This window comes from Siphateles boraxobius, unplaced genomic scaffold, assembly GCF_051911475.1.
Source record: "Siphateles boraxobius isolate OS27281-9 unplaced genomic scaffold, OSU_SipBor_1 73, whole genome shotgun sequence".
NCBI classification, from domain to species: domain Eukaryota; kingdom Metazoa; phylum Chordata; class Actinopteri; order Cypriniformes; family Leuciscidae; genus Siphateles; species Siphateles boraxobius.
In genome coordinates this window covers 2,092,094-2,109,274 of record NW_027509201.1, presented here as the reverse complement: position 1 = coordinate 2,109,274, position 17,181 = coordinate 2,092,094, and the positions used below count along the sequence as shown (strand labels likewise).

General features: G+C 36.2%; 1 protein-coding gene across 2 annotated transcripts in view; it reads right to left on the bottom strand.

Moving 5' to 3' along the window:
- itga9 (integrin, alpha 9) overlaps positions 1-17,181 on the bottom strand; it is an 83,779-nt gene that overhangs the window by 50,388 nt on the left and 16,210 nt on the right. Inside the window, exons 5-15 of one of the 2 annotated variants that reach the window (XM_077217433.1) lie at positions 13,649-13,716; positions 11,246-11,375; positions 11,078-11,163; positions 10,898-10,960; positions 9,544-9,681; positions 9,220-9,325; positions 6,564-6,658; positions 5,883-5,973; positions 4,735-4,780; positions 4,457-4,611; positions 2,782-2,936 (exon numbers count right to left, since the gene is read on the bottom strand). In XM_077217433.1, the coding sequence (XP_077073548.1) occupies positions 2,782-2,936; positions 4,457-4,611; positions 4,735-4,780; positions 5,883-5,973; positions 6,564-6,658; positions 9,220-9,325; positions 9,544-9,681; positions 10,898-10,960; positions 11,078-11,163; positions 11,246-11,375; positions 13,649-13,716 (1,133 nt within the window). Of the gene's footprint in view, positions 1-2,775; positions 2,937-4,456; positions 4,612-4,734; positions 4,781-5,882; positions 5,974-6,563; positions 6,659-9,219; positions 9,326-9,543; positions 9,682-10,897; positions 10,961-11,077; positions 11,164-11,245; positions 11,376-13,648; positions 13,717-17,181 lie in introns of both variants that reach the window. The other variant, XM_077217434.1, reaches the window with a different exon arrangement.

The following is a 17,181-nucleotide window of genomic DNA, read 5'->3' as shown; positions in this document are numbered from 1 at the left end:
CAGACTCTTAATTAGTTCCTAATGTGGTAATCATTAATGAATAGCTTAGATAATCATTAGTTACACATTAATTCAGTATTATCTGTGCATTAGGTAAGCATGAATTAATGCTTATTAGTGCACCCATATTGTAAAGTGTTACCAGAGTTTCTCTAAAACATTTAAAACATAAAATAAACCACAATGACTCAGTAGACCATCAGTGAAAAATGTGCAATAAACAGCAGCTCACTATGGTTGTTTTAGGCCTTGAGTAGAGATTGTACAATGTTTGATAGAAAGTACAAACACAATGAAAGATCCAGCAACAAATCTGCAGTGTCTACAAACAAGATGAAATATTAAGATGCATTACGTCTCTCCTTAGCTACAGCAAAGCTGTATTCATGAGTATTCGTTAGCAGCTACTTTAAAGTCGAAGACATTTAAGGGTCATTGTATATAAAAGGAGCCTTTTCTATTTCAAAAAGTTGATACTTAAAGCCTTTTACTCAAGGTCATCATGAAACTGTATGCTTCTTAGAGAATTTAATGCTGGTATTAATGCAACAAATACACAGTTTTCAATACTTAATAGCTTGCTCTGCAAAATCATGGGAACAAGGTTCACAATGTAAAGGGTTTAAATTGAAAATGTCACCCAAAAATGAAAATTATCCCATAATTTACTCACTCTCAAGCCAAGGTGTATATGACTTTCTTCTTTCAGCCACACAAAATCAGAGTTATATAAAAAATATTCTGGCTCGTCCAAGCTTTATAATGGGAGTCAATACCTTGTTTTCACTTTTATGATGGATGGATGTGCTTTTTTGGGCTTAAAAAAAAGGTACCATTCACTTCCATTATAAAGCTGGGAATAGCCAGGCTATTTTTGAATATAACTCTGATTGTGTTCGGCTGAAAGAAGAAAGTCATATACACATAGGGTGGCTTAAGGGGTGAGTAAATTATGGGATAGTTTTAATTTTGGGGTGAACTAACCCTTTAAAATGATCCCCTACTGACAAAACTAACAAAATATCTTTAACCTTTTTTTATATCTTTCTTCATACATACCACATTTTCAGTTTTTGTTGAGTTAAGTTGTTAAAAGTGTTAAAGTCATTAGTTACGCATGTAATTGAAGAACACAAAAGGCACATTTTGTAGAATGACCCTTACCAGCATTACAGCTGCAAAAGGAAAACCATGTGTAAATGTACTTAAGACTAGGTCAGCAAACTCTATTGTCACAGGCTTAAATGTTGTTGGTTAAAGCATATTTGTATCATGTGCTGTTTCGCGTAAAGCAAAAACAGGAGCATGGTATGGGGCAAAACCTTCCTGTAAGAAGATCCCCTATGGAGAAGTGACTCATAAAGCAGCGCCAGTGAAGTTTACAGGCTCTGTGTGGGCCTTCTCGCCACGGCCGGGACGCCCTGAGGATATACCGACGCTGTGATAGCAGCCTGTGACCAGCAGACAGACAACAAGAGGCTAACTGTGTGCTCACAATGACCACTGTCTCTCGGCCGACTCACAAAACAAGGTCTCTCATTAAGTACGCTGCATTTCAAAGGTAGTTGTTTGTCACCTGATGGTGGGCATTTCATTTTGATAGTGAGACTTTATTATAAGTCACTTAGTGAAATTCTCCTTTGACTCAAACCACACAAGCTCCTACATGATTTAATCAGAGCTCGGCACCAAAGACATGGATAGTCCTTTGAAGGCAAGATTGCAGTAAATGGCAACACAATTTGGCCATTTCCTCACACAGATCTACCGTATAGCTTCAGAATACAGCACACAAGTAATTTTTAAGTGTGCACTTTTGAGTTTTTACAAGCTTGACAGTCAAAATTGCCATACTAGCTATTTATTTAATGTGCAGGTGTGAAATCACATAGCTTGTTTTATTCGCCAACCAGCAACAAATAAAAACCATCAAAAGCTACTATTTCGAAGCAGTTGGACAAACTGCATATGGACATATTTGGTGTCTGTTGATGGAGTGAAATAAAGTTCAGCACAACATGGCTTGACCTCCAGCACAGGGCTGTTTACAGCACAGGTCATGGGAGAGAAAAGACACTGGGTCAGTCGAGGACAAGTGCAAACAACATCACATGGACCAGCATGAATTCTGTGGTGCTGATACATCCGGACTATAATTTTCAAAATGAAATGGCATTCACAACCCATTTTACTTTCGTAATGTCATAAATTTCCTTGTAAAACAGGTCATTTTATGAGAAAGAAAGTAGGCTGGGACTTTATTTTACTCATCAGGAATTGAATGCATTTTAAAAGTGAGCGTTACATATCATAATTGATATAAATCAACATTATATTTACCAATAAGTAAGATATTTAAATGCTTAGTTTTACGATCAAAGCTTGTAGTTTTAAAACATATAATGCAATGCAATTCAATGATGATTAAGAGATGAAAACATAAGCCTTCCTCAAAAGCCTGATGATCATATTTGAAACTCACATTTGAACATGATTCAAAATTTACGTATTAAATATAAAACAGAAGCCTTTACATGGTTAAACCAGCAGCCTAAAAATATTAAACAGCTTTTTGGCTATTGGTTATTAACTTTTGATGAAAGATTACAAAGACTAATTTTATTTGTTGGGATAACAAGGATGAATGCAGACCAGGAATGTACATTACGGAAGGAAAACGGGTACATTTTGATTTCATATTGACTAAAGGACAAATCCCTGGAGTCTGAACCTGTGGAACATGAGGTACGCTGGGATATCTTTGAGTAAACTCACCCTTACAAAGGATGTGTACTGATGGCACTGCTGTCGGTTGATTTCCAGGCTGAAACGCTGACTTACAGCACTGGTCTGCTCAACACCGTTTCCAAAATACACCCGGGCCGGCAGACCTTTGTGTCTCTTATCTGCATCTGCTGTTAGATTGTACAGCAACTCTGAGGAGAAAAATAGACACCCACATTTCTGTAAGACAACAATGTGTAAACATCTCTCAAACATGCTCTGTGTTTAAACACTCACTATCAGAAGCATTCCAGGGCGATTTTAGATTTAAAAACAAAGTTAAGTAAGATGTCAAGTTCCCACTGTCAGTGTGTGGAAATGAGAGAGAACCGTACAAGAACATTTCTTGGGCCACGTCCAAGAGTTAAATGTTTCATTGGTGGAAGTCTGAGAAAACAGCAAGGACATAAAGAAAAAATATGGTTCAAACTGTACTGATGAATCAATAAATCAATAAATATTTAATGACAAATAAGTACATTGCCCCCAAAATTTTCATCAATATAATTCAAATAAACTCTCATTATCATTACTGTTATATTGTGACACATTACAATAATGAGATGTTTTGCATTAAAGAGGAAATGTGTTGGATTTTCATCAACACAACGTCAAAAAAATTAAGTTTGGGCTTGCTTCTAAAGAAAGTTTCGGTTCGATATGAAAAATAATATTACATTTTTCTTTTTCTTTTTGGGATGAAATATGATCCAGACATCTCTTGGTGAGATTCATCCATCTACAACCACAGGCTTTTCCAAAACCCAGAAATTGATCAAAAACACAGAACTCTTGGACAGGACCCCAGAAATAGCTGCTTTTTTCCCACTGCCAATGAGTGTGACTGTAGGAACTTGATGAATTTCTTGACAGTTTTTGTGATGAGGTCAAATGTTTAATTGCAGGACCCTTTCTGCAATCCTGACGGTGAGTAAGAGCTAATATTTCTCTGCTAGTCTCACAGGGTGTTACTCTAATGAACGTCTATGAGCAGGAAGGGGCTCCTGGACTAATGTAGGGGATTGTTCTTTGAACACATCCAGCTGTGAGCGCACTATGAGCTCACTCCGGCCTACAGAACCAGGGCGTTACCCAGACACAAGGTGCACTTCCCAATGCGAGTGCCATGTGGAGCTAACACTGGTGCTCTGTACTTCCCTGAAATGTCCCATTATGTAACACTCCCTTTATATACTCCATCTCTCATGAGGCCACACCCACTCGGCAAGCAGTGGCCACACCCAACGGTTTAGCAAGAGGTCAGGCTCATTGAGTCAAGTAACAAAAACAAAATATCAGAAACAAAACCACTAGATTTAATGAAAAAAATAGCCTTTTTTTTCTGACCAATTTTAAAACTGTATTTGGTGGTATCGGTAACATTATGTGAGAGCCAAAAGTGATTCATTGTGAATTACTGTTTATCAAGAGTATGTATTTATGGGTTTAGTGAGTAAAATAAAATAAAAATAATAATAATTAAATAATAAAATAAATATTAAATAATACAAAATGCTATAAAATGCTATGAATGGAAATGCAATACAATACAATAAATTAAAATGATCTAAAATGCATTGCAATGCAATAAAATGCAATGCAATTCAATAAAATAAAAATCCCAAAAAACTGAACCAAAAACCCTCCCAAAAACGAATCTATAGTGAGTCACCTATGTGGCCAGGTACATGTTTTCCTCGAAAGCTCATGCAGATGGTGACATTGAAGCAGTTGAGATGTTGGGGACCCTCATGACACTGCGGTACTGTGATGTTTATTGAGACAGGCAAAAAGATGGAGACGTCCACAGAGATCACCGGCCTGGATCTGGCACATGCAACAGCAAAGAAAGGTCAAAGCTACACCAGAATGGATGGGATGATTATAAGAGAACACTAACTAGGAATTGATGTAATTAAGCTTTTGTTGGATCAGAAGTGCACAACTTACCTTAACAAAACCACACTGTCAGCCATGAACGCCCCTATTGTCACATCTGATATGGATGAAAACAAACAAAAACGTTTATCTGGAAGGTCAGGAATGATTAGATGTTATCAGAGCTTAAAACTATTCAAAATCGTAATTGCTGAAATAAAATGAAATATAAATATTAGATGAAAAACTTAAAAAATAGAAAAGTTGCAGTACTAATGAAAGTACTAAAACAAAAAATATTTAAAAAAGAGGAGTAATATAGAAATAAAAAAACTCATAAAAGCTCATAATAAAAATGACTAAAGCACATGAGAAAATTCTTAAAACTTAAGCTAAAATTTAAATAAAAACTGAAAATATATATAAAAAAAGAAAGAAAAAAGAAAAATATGAATAAATACTATAAATAATGCTAATATAGTGCTGATAGTAAAAGGTTATGATTGGTCACCACTAATTAGTAAACTCTAATGCAAAACAGCACAAGTATTGTACATGCTAACTGCTATCCTGTATAAAACAGGAGTGTTTTTTTAAACACTTTTTTTAAACAGTTTAAATCACTTAGAAGATGAAGTCATCTTTGTTGATATTCTCTTTGGTCTCTGTTTAATCAGAGTGTCCACTGTGGAATGCTGTAAACAAAATGCTTGCTGGCCACAGCACTACGAGCTCAGCCGAGCAGACACAACGTGTCAAAAAGGGGTTGAGAAAATTAAGCAAACACCACTTAATCTGCATTCCTCGGATTAGCGAAGCATGGAACATTCTCCATCATATAATTAATCCTGTCTTGGACCAGATTCTTCTGTGGATGCAAAAAAAGATGAGTAGCATCTTTTGGCCATTTTTACAGCAGCTTTCACATCATAAGCCCAATCGCTTTGGACAAATCACATGATTTGACGAATCATTCATGTCATGGGTTACGTACTGAAGTTTAATACTTAGGTTTTCCAGATTGGAATAAACTAACTGAAGGTCGTTAAAATTTTTACATGTTTCCCATCTTTACGCAGAGATCGCAAAAGGCCAATGTAAGTGGTCTGGCATCCGTCATGGTTTCTCACTGAATGCGGTTGGTTTTGATCTAGTTAATTCAGAACATTCTCAATGTTCATTCGAGCAGAACTAGCCAAGTTTCTAAAGTAAAGCCAAACCTGGATATCCGTTTCCATCCATGTCCACATTGCCGGAAATTGACTGGCCGAACATTTGGAGGGTGGGGTTGATGCTTCGCCCAGACAATCTCTGCATACGATCAAGGTGAGAGAAAAAAAATCACATCAACCAATCAGAGGCGTTTCATAACATCTGAATTAACACGAGCACACCGAAAAAAACATTAATAAAACATCTAGATATTTCAAAATGCCACGCAGTTCTACACATTTCCTTTCCCTTGCGTGTTCATTTATTAAATATTTGAGTTAATTTGATTATTCTTTCAGCTACCAATATCCGTCTAGCACTCTCAGCTCCATTTAAGGCATTTTCCCACAAAATCAGCCGACCTACTGCGTACCCATCAATCAAACTGTTGAACTGCATGAGCTATTAGGTTTCTCAATAAAACAAGTGATCCATTGCCAACTAAATCAATCCATCAAATTCATTTTAAAACAGCCACCAATCAAACTCAATAGCATCATAAATAAACAGAAAAAACTAAACTAATGGTCGACTCTACCGCGTATACTGTTGAAAGCTGACATAAATGAAATTTTAAATAAAATAAAAAGTAATACAATTAAAAATAAATGAATAAATATCGATTCTAATTTTCAATACGTAATACAAACAGTTGAGCAAATCACTTCAGCAAAATAATGGTTGATTACCATTGAGTACTTGTTAACTATTCCTGTGGCATCACCATGGTAGATGTAAACGGCTCCTCCATAGTCATCCTCTTCAGGAGCTCCAATCGCAACATCTACAGCACAAAAGATGACAAAGATGGAAACAAGGGAGAAACAGAGAGTAAAGCCCGGCACACACTGTATGATATTTACCACGATTCTATCGTCTAAATTTCAGAGATTTTAAAACATTTCTTTCGTAGGCCAAACAGTGTTTCGTGTCTCATTAATGGATGGAAGAACTGATGAATTGATGATGTGAAACACCCGGCAAATCGTGACAAAAGTCTTAGCTGAGATAGACAGTCTGACATAATATACAGTCGTCGTAGAGTCTGCCTTGGCTTTTACTCAAGATCTTATTGGGGTCATTACGGACAGTCTGACGAGCAACAATCGTAAATGTTAGAAAAAACAGCATAGTTTTCAGCCGGCCCTTGACTGGAATAGAAACACTAGAAGTGGATTGGTGCGTGTCAGGACCCCAATAAATGACTGTTGGCTTTAAGCTCATCTCTGTTAGAAAGAAGCTCTGCTAAGTCACTTAATGGACACTTACGTGTTTTTGAGAGCCTGTAAAGGTCTGTGAAACTTCAGGGGGGTTCAAACTGTGTCATAAAAAACAGCAGTACACTTTTCACTAACACATATTTAAATGTGCTGAGCTTTGAAAACTTTAACATTTTTATAACTGCTTTGCTTTAAGGTTGACAGTTTTCATGGCATCTGTTTGCATATAGTTCATCTGATTTGTGTTTCTGGATCTGTTTCGTATATGACGAAATTCTGAAACTATAAAAAAACATTTGTATAACTGCAAATAATTATAGAAATTCCTGCAAACACTAAATCTAAAGCAGCAACCATTAATATCTATATTTATAGGCTGAGATATTTTTGCCACCTGAGACTGAGACAATTTACATAGAAAAACCTTTAAATAATTAGCGTTCAGGGTTTGGGGTTGGTAAGATTATTTAATGTTTTTGTATGGAGTCTCTTATATTCACTAAGGCTGCATTTATTTGAACACAGAAATACAGTAAAATTGTGGAATATTACTAAAATTCTCGTGAATAAATGTAATTTAATCATGTGATGCAAAGCTGAATTTTCAGCATCAATACTCCAGTCTTCAGTGTCACATGATCCTTCAGAAATCAGTATAATATGATGATTTGATGCTCAGGAAACATTTCTGATTATTCTTATTAACAGTTGTGATGCTTAATGTTTTTTGAAGGATTTTTCCAGGATTCTTTGACGAATAGAAAGTTCAAAAGAGCAGGATTTATTTGCAATAGAAATCTTTATTAGGGAACAGACCCCCCTATTTTTCACATGCTGATGTAAATTTATACCCAATAAGAGGCAGGTCAAATGGAAACAGGTTAACCTCATGTAATCTCTTTATGGTTACAGCCTCCTAAAAGACAATTTACTACAACACTGACCCCTAAAAAAGTTAATCAGATGCTTCTCGATACACACGTACATTTTTACTAAGATGCTTGATTGTTTAAAACAGATTCTTGTTTTAAAGTGCTGCCAACCCTCTCGCTGTCCCACAACGGAAAGATTCACTTCCTGTTTAATCTGACACATCTGTCTCCACTTCCCAGATATTCCTCAGGCCATTTGAATTTGCTTCATAAGCTCTAATTTCTTACCATCTTGTTTCCACATGAATGGATTTGTGTTTGGTCTTTTATTATGTGATGGTCAGTATTCCTAAAACACTTTCAGTAACACTTATGAGGAAAGTCCGTACTAAAACTACAAAAAGGCGACATGCAGAAAATAAAGCAACAATCAAGCAATGCATCAGGTAAAGAGCAAAACCAGATGCCAAGAAAAGCCTCGCACTGGATTGTGGGGTGCCAGGAAAATCAGGAGTGAGTACACTAGTCACAGAGGAGATATCTGAGGTTTGAATCTGCTTCACATCAAAATATCTTTTCCAGTTACTTGACAAACAATGTCTGTCTGTCTCCAATACAATGGAAATATGAGTTGTGCAAAATTTGCTTTTGTGATCATTTTGAATTTAACGGAATATACCAGGTTAAACATATGTGTACAGTAACACACTTACAATTCATTGTGTGATAACTGCATATTTAAAACATATACTACTGTTCAAAAGTTTTTTGGTTTTTTTAGGTTTTTAAAATAAGTCTCTTCTGCTCACCAAGGCTGCATTTATTTGATTTAAAAAAAAAACAGTAATATTGTGAAATATTGTAAAATGTATTTTACTCCTGTTAATTCCTGCTATTCATTATTCCAGTCTTTAGTGTCACATGATCCTTCAGAAATCATTCTTGTATGGTGATTTGCTGCTCAAGAAATATTTTTTTTATTGTTATCAATGTTGAAATTTTTTTTATTTTATTTTAAAGTTAATTAGCAGTATTTCTTTGAAATAGACATTTTTTGTAACATTATAAATGTCTTTACTGTCAGTTTCGATCAATTTAATGCATTCATGCTGAATAAAAGTATTATTTTATAAAAGTATTAAGACTCCAAACTTTCAGAATATTCCTTTATGTTGAAGGACTTCACTATTAGTTGCTCATGCACTGCTCTGATGTGTGATCATTTTGAGCTCAAGCAGACTTTGGACACTGACCTTGGTAGCCATCGTCATCAATGTCCCCAAGAGACGTGATACACTCTCCAAAATGAGCGTTGTATGCATTGTCACCGTTCAATATCGCAACCTCCTCCATTACTCCCTGAACAAACAGGAACAAAAAAGTTTTGTTCAAAAGAGCTTATGTTCAAAACATTTGTAAAGTTGCATGAAGATATTTACCTTAAAATTAAAACCTGGTCACAAGGCAGCCTAAAGGCATTAGTTTACCAACTTTAAAGGCATTTAAGTCTAGTTTATGACAAATATTGTCATCATTAATAAGTAACACATATTGTATGTAAGGCATGGTGAACTCACATTACCACCGCTGAGGTAAACAGAAACTTGGCCTTCATCCCGGATTTTGCTGTGCATGGGTGCTCCCACCAGCAAGTCCGACAGTCCGTCCGCGTTTAGGTCAACTGCACACAATGAGGAGCCAAAGTAAGAGCCCATCTGAAACCAAGCCGAGCCAAGAGCAAACGGGTCAGGTTACAACGCCATGCACAGGGCATATACTGTACAGCTCCATAAGATGCATTACCTCATACTGTTCCCTTTTGGAAGAGAATCAAGCTATGCTGACCTATATTTGAACATACTGTACATGAATATACATGAGATCTGAGAGCTGTTATTCAACTAACAACTTACATTTTTGTCCTTTTTCTAACATTCAAAACTTGGAACATAGATCATGAGTCATATGCACGAATTTATCCTTGTAAAACACATTTAGACACAACATAAGAAACAAGTTGGCATATGTTTTTTTGTTGAGTATCATATTTGATGCATCAGGCTTTTATGGCTAATATGATATAGTGAATCTCTTACTCAAGAAAAAAACACCTCAATTTCATTTACAGGCTCAAACTGAGCAAAACTATGCAATTTGATGCAGTTTAGAATATATATATATATATATATATATATATATATATATATATATGGCCAAAAAATGAATTATGATAGCTTGTAAAGTAAATAAACAAGATCTTTATAACAGTATAGCAACTACTTAATAAATTACATATAAATATAAGTGGCCACTCTATATCTCCCAATAATGTCTCAGTAAGGTGATATTTTAATGCTTAGTTTTATGATCAAATCTCTGTAATTTTTGTGGGGAGAAAACATAATGGAATACAATGATGCCTAATGTTTCATATGATATTTACATTTTAACACAATTTTTCACAAAAAAAAAATATGTTCGGATAATTAAGTAAACCTAAGTTCTTCAGTCCAATAAGTGTCCATCTTAAAATATTACTAACAATATAAAAGTTATGTTTACTTTATAAAATTCAGTTAGATACTAAAAGGCCTTTTACTTGCTAAAAAGTATAAACTATCAATCAGAGGGCAGAAGGCATGACCAAAATTTTGATTATATTGACAATTTAGAGGCATAAGAAATTTGCATATCAAATATGATACACTAGGCGTTTAAAGGGTTAATGGGATTTTTATGATGCTTTATATGATGTTTTTGTCCTTTTAGTATCTCCACAGCCCCTGATCAACACATGCATTTGTACAAATTCTTCAAAACATGCATTTCTGTGTTACATAGAAAATATAACTATTCCTTTAAATAGCTTTGAGTGATTAAATAAACATATTACATTTGGAATAAATTAGAAAACCTGAACATTATACCCACCATTTTCCCTGAGGCTTGAAAGATCTTCACAAGAGATGCTCCCTCAATTCTGAAGACGTAAACCTAAAATATGGATGGCAATGTGGTTTTATAATGTCAAAGTTAGTGTAATGTAAACAGAACCTGGAAGCAATGATGCAATTTCTGAACACGGCAAGAAACTAAGTGAAAACCACCCACTTTTCCACCACCACTGTCTTGAGGTGCACCAGCTGCCACATCAATGGTATTTGGAGAGGAAAAGTGACCAGCAGTCACAGCATACCCTGAAAAACACAAATCTGTGATGGACTGACTACAGCATGCAATATTGAAGTAGTTATTAACATCCAATTAAGCAGGAATTACCAAGGTAGCTGTATCTATGAGGGCTCAGGTCGTCTTGATTAAGGTTGTAGTGAGTATTGGATGTCATGTTAAACACTTTGACCGTTCCGGTCCAGTAGTAGGAACCAGGTGCACCCATGATAACCAGCTCCTAGAAAACAATATTAAAAGCAATGGAGATCCATTCAAATAGGCAAACATTTTTCAACAGGCTTCAGCGCATTTCCTTACAGCTGAAAAAAAGTTACATTTCAAATTATAGGAGAAAAACACAGAGCTGTTGGTTAGGCTTTGGTCAACCGAAAGCCACAAACCATGTTGTATTATCTGCTGGTAACCCAGCCGTGAGCTGAAATGGCAGCTGCTGTTCTTCGCTTTGATCACTCAATGGACTTTAAACTGGCGGAGAACTCAAGCCTCTGAACTGGTTTAATTGCTCCACACTGTCACACTCCAAATAAGACATGTTTTATTTACATGACTGCCAAATGGAGCACAACAGTAGAGTAAGAAACAAACTCACTCTGTTTCTCCATAGAGAAATGTATTTTTCGTGAAAGATCAATGTAAGGTTGTTACGCAATGGCATGTACTAGGTAAAAAAAACAAAATGTTTAATTCCTGACATTAATACTAAAATCCAGATATCCAACAATTAGAAAATTCACTGTTTTTTAATCTCAATATTTTTATTTATTTATTGCATAGAGTATACTTGATTTTTTTATTAATATAATATATTAATATAATATAATATAGATTTATAGAATATATAGATGTTTAATTGGCAATGCTTAACCCTTGAAAAATCTCTATGAAGAAAATGAAATGGAAAAATACTTGGAACGTGGAACCAAAGCCACTGAAAAGGTTGGTGGTCCCTGTTGTGGTCTAATCGACATATACATTTCAAAAAACGCACAATTTGGCATAAATGTTTTGCTCTGAATCTTTGGTGGAGAATAACATTTTCCCTTTTTCCGACTCCCATTATCTCTGAGGATACAAATATAAAAGCTTGGGCACATGGAATATGCTTCGAATGACAGAAGAATTAAGCTCTTTTACGCAGTTGTTTTGAGTTTCATCAAGCCACAAATGGACGCTCTCCACTGCTTTTTCCATTTCACAACGCATGACTGCTAAAAAACACACAAATGCTGTTTAACTTAGTCATTCCTGCCAAACATGTAAAAACACCACCTCCAGTTGAGCCGACAGCATTCAATCAAGAAGTTTAGACATCTGTTTTAGCCACTTAAGGTCTAGATGGTCACATTCTTCCAAATGATAAAGAGCCATTACCACCCAAACTACAAAGCAGTCGATGCAGAGGCCGTTCTTCTATGGGTCAAGCCTTTTGGATTCCTCTCTGTGAATGTCCAACACTGATCTGGTCAGCTTTAAAACTATATAGACAACAAGCTCTGTTCCAAAATCTAGAGAGCTACCATTTCTCAGCCATCTCTTAAAACACACATAAATGATAAATGATCATAAATTCATTCTGATAAATGAATAACACCTCAGTAATCAGAACCTCTAGGGAGTTTAGTTTCCAGGCATTTTTCGTTCTCGTTTAAGAAAAACAAAGTGAAAAGGGTCAGAGAGTGAGTGATGATATGGATGAACCGTTGGGCATCACATCTGTCAGCCTGTGTTCTCGTATCTGATCCAAACGTTGTTTCCAAAGCCTGGACTGCACGTTAACAGGTTGGCTGCACTTCATGCAAAACACAGAAACGGTCAATGTGCAAAACGAAGAGCAAGTGGACAAACCTCGTGGCCTTCATGCAAATGTGTGTATCGCACACAAAAAGTTTGAGTTCTGTTCAAATGTTAAACAGAGGCTAAAAGGCCTGAAGAGCCAAGGACTGGAATTAATGCAACCTTGCTCTTAAAGGGATAGCTCACACTAACATTTTTAAGAAAAACAATTTTAAAGAAAGTTCTCACTGCTCTTTCCCATTCAATAAAAGCATAAAGTGACTAGAAGCTGTCAAGCTCCGAAAAGGACAAAATCGGACCATAATTGCAAAATAAAGTAGACTGTGCATATGACTTGTGCATTCAATTTTAAGACTTCTGAAGTCACATAATGGCTATAGTTAACCCTGATTCCCATCCTACACGACTATCATTCACATATGCACATCAAGGTGTACAGACTACTTTTATTGGTCTTGATAGCCACAGATGGAAACAACAGATTGGGGATTCTGCTAAACATCTTAATTTGTGTTCCAAGGAAGAAAAAAACATCACATGTTTGGAACGACATGAAGGTGAGTAAATAATGAGACATCTTTGGGTGAACCCTGGAGAATGAATATATCAATCACACACTATATATGTCTGTGTTCATACATGTAATCTGAGTGCCACACATGTGAAAACACATAACAAGCTCGTACTTCTACTGACCTCAGTGAAAACGCCTGCGATCCCGGCTTGGCACGAGCCATGTTCTTCCCCATAGGTCTTCTTATGGTCTGTGAGAGTGAGTAGGGGGAGAAAGACAGAGGAAGAAAAAAAAAACCATCAGACCACAAATGATTTCGCTGTAAGTCTGAGCCAGCATTTACTGGAGTTCTTCTGACATTCCATATGGAGTTAGTCAAAGTCCCAACTCCATCCAAGAGGAATCTGGGGGCCGAGAGACAGACTGAGAACGACCTAACAGCACCGCGTTCAACAACAGCTCACACTCTGGAGGGCTTCGAGAACGGGGGGGATTGCTGTGCTCTCCGGTTACAGAAAATATTGGGCTTGGATCTCCCCATAATGCACTGCTCACACATAAAAGGCCCCCAATACTAACTCATTGGAGTCAGGAAAAGATATGGTAGGAAATAAATAACTCAGGAGCTGAACACGGAAACAAATTCAGATCAAGAATTCGTGCACCCTCCCTCGCTCTTTCCACAGCAAATAAAAACATCTTGTAAAATACGATGAATTCTACTGGGATGATGAAATTCAATGCTGACGGAGGCGCTGAATTTAATATACTACAATAACATCTGTCAAATGTATAATGTATAATATGTGTTTTTTGGCCATTGCAAGCAAATTTTGATATTGACAGCTGTTGATTGGCAGCCTTAAAGAAACGTTCCAGGTTTAATACAAGTTAATTTCTGTTCATCTGTGGCATGCTGCCGATTAACACAGAACAAAAAAGTTGACTCGTTACTCAGTATGTAATAATAAAGAAAGTAGGTGAAAAAAAAGACTAAACACTTTTGGGTGAAATACAGAAGGAATACTGACATGAAGCAAAAGTGTTTTAATGAAAGTAACTGTGAATGTTTTTTTGTTAAAAATACGTAAAAAAATAAAAGTATTAAAATAAAAAAATAAAATTAGAGAAAGTTAAATCTATTTTTTGTAGTAGTTAATAAAATACCACAAATTTCTTTAACAAGCACATATTGTGATCTCTCATGGGTACATATAACAGCTTTCACAAAAAAAAAAAAAAAACGAGTATCAAAAATAGTATCATGGTATTGTATTTTTTGGATGTGGTAACATGGTGACATCATGGTTATTTGGACATGCATCCTGGCCATAATGTTTGCTGAATAAAGTCTAAACCATCACCCAAGTTTGCTTCTTCCTACTGCTTTTCACACATGTAATAGAAGTATGTTAACACAGGAAAGTAGGGTACTTTGTTTGCTGCTCATCTGTTGTTGTTGTTTTTTTCTTCTCCTATGTTTTTAAACATTGTTTTATATTTGTATATACTTTATCTTCCATGTAAGAAATAAAGATTTCAATTCAAGAAAAATTTCAATTCAAGTTTGATGTGTAGAAAGTAGTGCTGTCAAATCGATTAATCAAATCTAACATAAAAGTTTTTGTTTACATAATACATGTGTGTATCCTGTATATATATATATAAAAATATGTGTGTGTGTACAGTATATGCACACACTCACACAGACATATATAATATGTATATACATATGATATAATAATATATATATACACTTTTATTATGTAATCAAAAACTTTTGTTAGATGCGATTAATCACGATGAATCAATTTGACAGCGGTAGTAAAAATTCAATTATTTAATCTGCATAACCCTGAATGTGTCCTCCAGATTCCCAGGTGCTGTGCTCTGGTCATATTTCTCTCCAGCAGAGTCTGGAAATATGCTGTTTCTCTTTGATTCTGGAGGTGCCTGTGCTGATGCCAGACAACATCACTGAGGTTTTGGAGGAAGTTCAGGGCGCCATAACTCATTGTGAAGCCCGTTAAGAACATGTGCCACAATAAACAGTGTCATCTTTCCAACTTGTTCCGAGGGTTCAAGGCGCAGATTTGGCCATCATTGCTGTAGCCTGCTTTCAGTTTTGTGTTTGCTGGACTTGATGAAGTATTTCTCCTACAATAGGGCTGGTTAGCACCTCACGATACAATAGACATTGTCATACATATCCAAGATTCATACACATGGCAATGCATCACCATACCACAACTGAACTGAACAATTTCAACTGACATGTAGATCAGCAAGATCAGTTTCAATGTCTCTCGCGCGGTTCACTTCACTTTAGTCCGTTATGGCGCCTCATGGAAGCGGCTCTGACCACACTGAGAAACAGCGGTTTCAGAGTTCACGCTCATTTAGACGACCTGCTTCTACATTAATTAAACTGTGGTGCAATTATGGTAATACTTGAGGTTAGACGTTTGCTTAAATGAATAACCTTAAGTATTATTCATAATAGTAATAGCAATGTTTGCTTTAAAAGTTACCACTAACACATACTCTCATTGCAATAACAATCAGTGATCTTGATACAACTTTCAAATCGCTTGTACATTTAAAAGACCAGTGCCCGGTTGCATAAAGCACCTTAAGTTTTCCCCGAGGGGCGATTTCCCCTTACCTACGAGAATAACTTTAGGGTGTTGCATATAATATCTTAAACGGTTGTCTTAGGTAAGGGAAACATTTAAGTGTTTCACGACAGCGATCCTGGATTCACATTATAAAAGTCTGTTGTTGCCATAGATACGCAAAACACTAACACTAGCAATTTCGCAGTTTCATCAAATAAAGTAGGCTAGGATATCGAATGGAAAAAGAAAACAAAAAGAGAAAGCCTAATTGGACAGAGGAGGAGAAATGCATTCTTCTTGATGAATATGATAAAAGAAAAACAATTTTGAAAAGCAAACTAAATCCCAATATAACTGCTGCAAAAAAACAAAAAACAAACAAACAAAAAAACAGAAACAGTGGGAAGAAATAATGGAAAAAATCAATGCAATGAATCTTGACGTGAAGAGGACGGTTCAGGAAGTCCTTAAAAAATACGAAAACATCTCTGTGGTCGCAAAAAAAGAGTTGAGCTCTTATAAGAAAGAAGCCAACAAAACAGGTAAGATTAAGCAAGACTACGCTTTTAAGACTGTATGCACAGCACCGTGGTGAAGAATTCGCTTTATTGCTGTACAGTGTTCAGACCTAACGATTTACAAAGGTGACGAACAGCTTGACCGTTGCGTTTAAATGACGGGAAAGAGCCCCCGCAACCCGGTGAACCACTCTGCTGACAGACGAAAATTACAGAAATTCAGCCATGTCGTCTTATTTTTGTCCACGTTACTCTTAAGGTTACGATTTCCAAACCTTAAGTTATATTTAGGGAAATGACCGTTAGGGGGTTTTATGCAACACTTAGTGCTTTTTAAGGGATTACTTAAGTGAAAAAACAGCATTTAAGGGAAGCATAAGGGCGAACTTAAGGGAAAATTACACTTAGGCCATGTGTCCACCAAAGCGTTTTTAGCCGGCTGAAAACGCTGGACGCTCTGCTGAAAACGCCTAGCTGTGGGCGCTTGAGAGCGTTTTGGCAGCGCTGCGTTTTTTCAGTTGAGACGATTCGTTGCTATGATACAGAATATCCGCAGCACAGTTTACTTGTGACTGATTT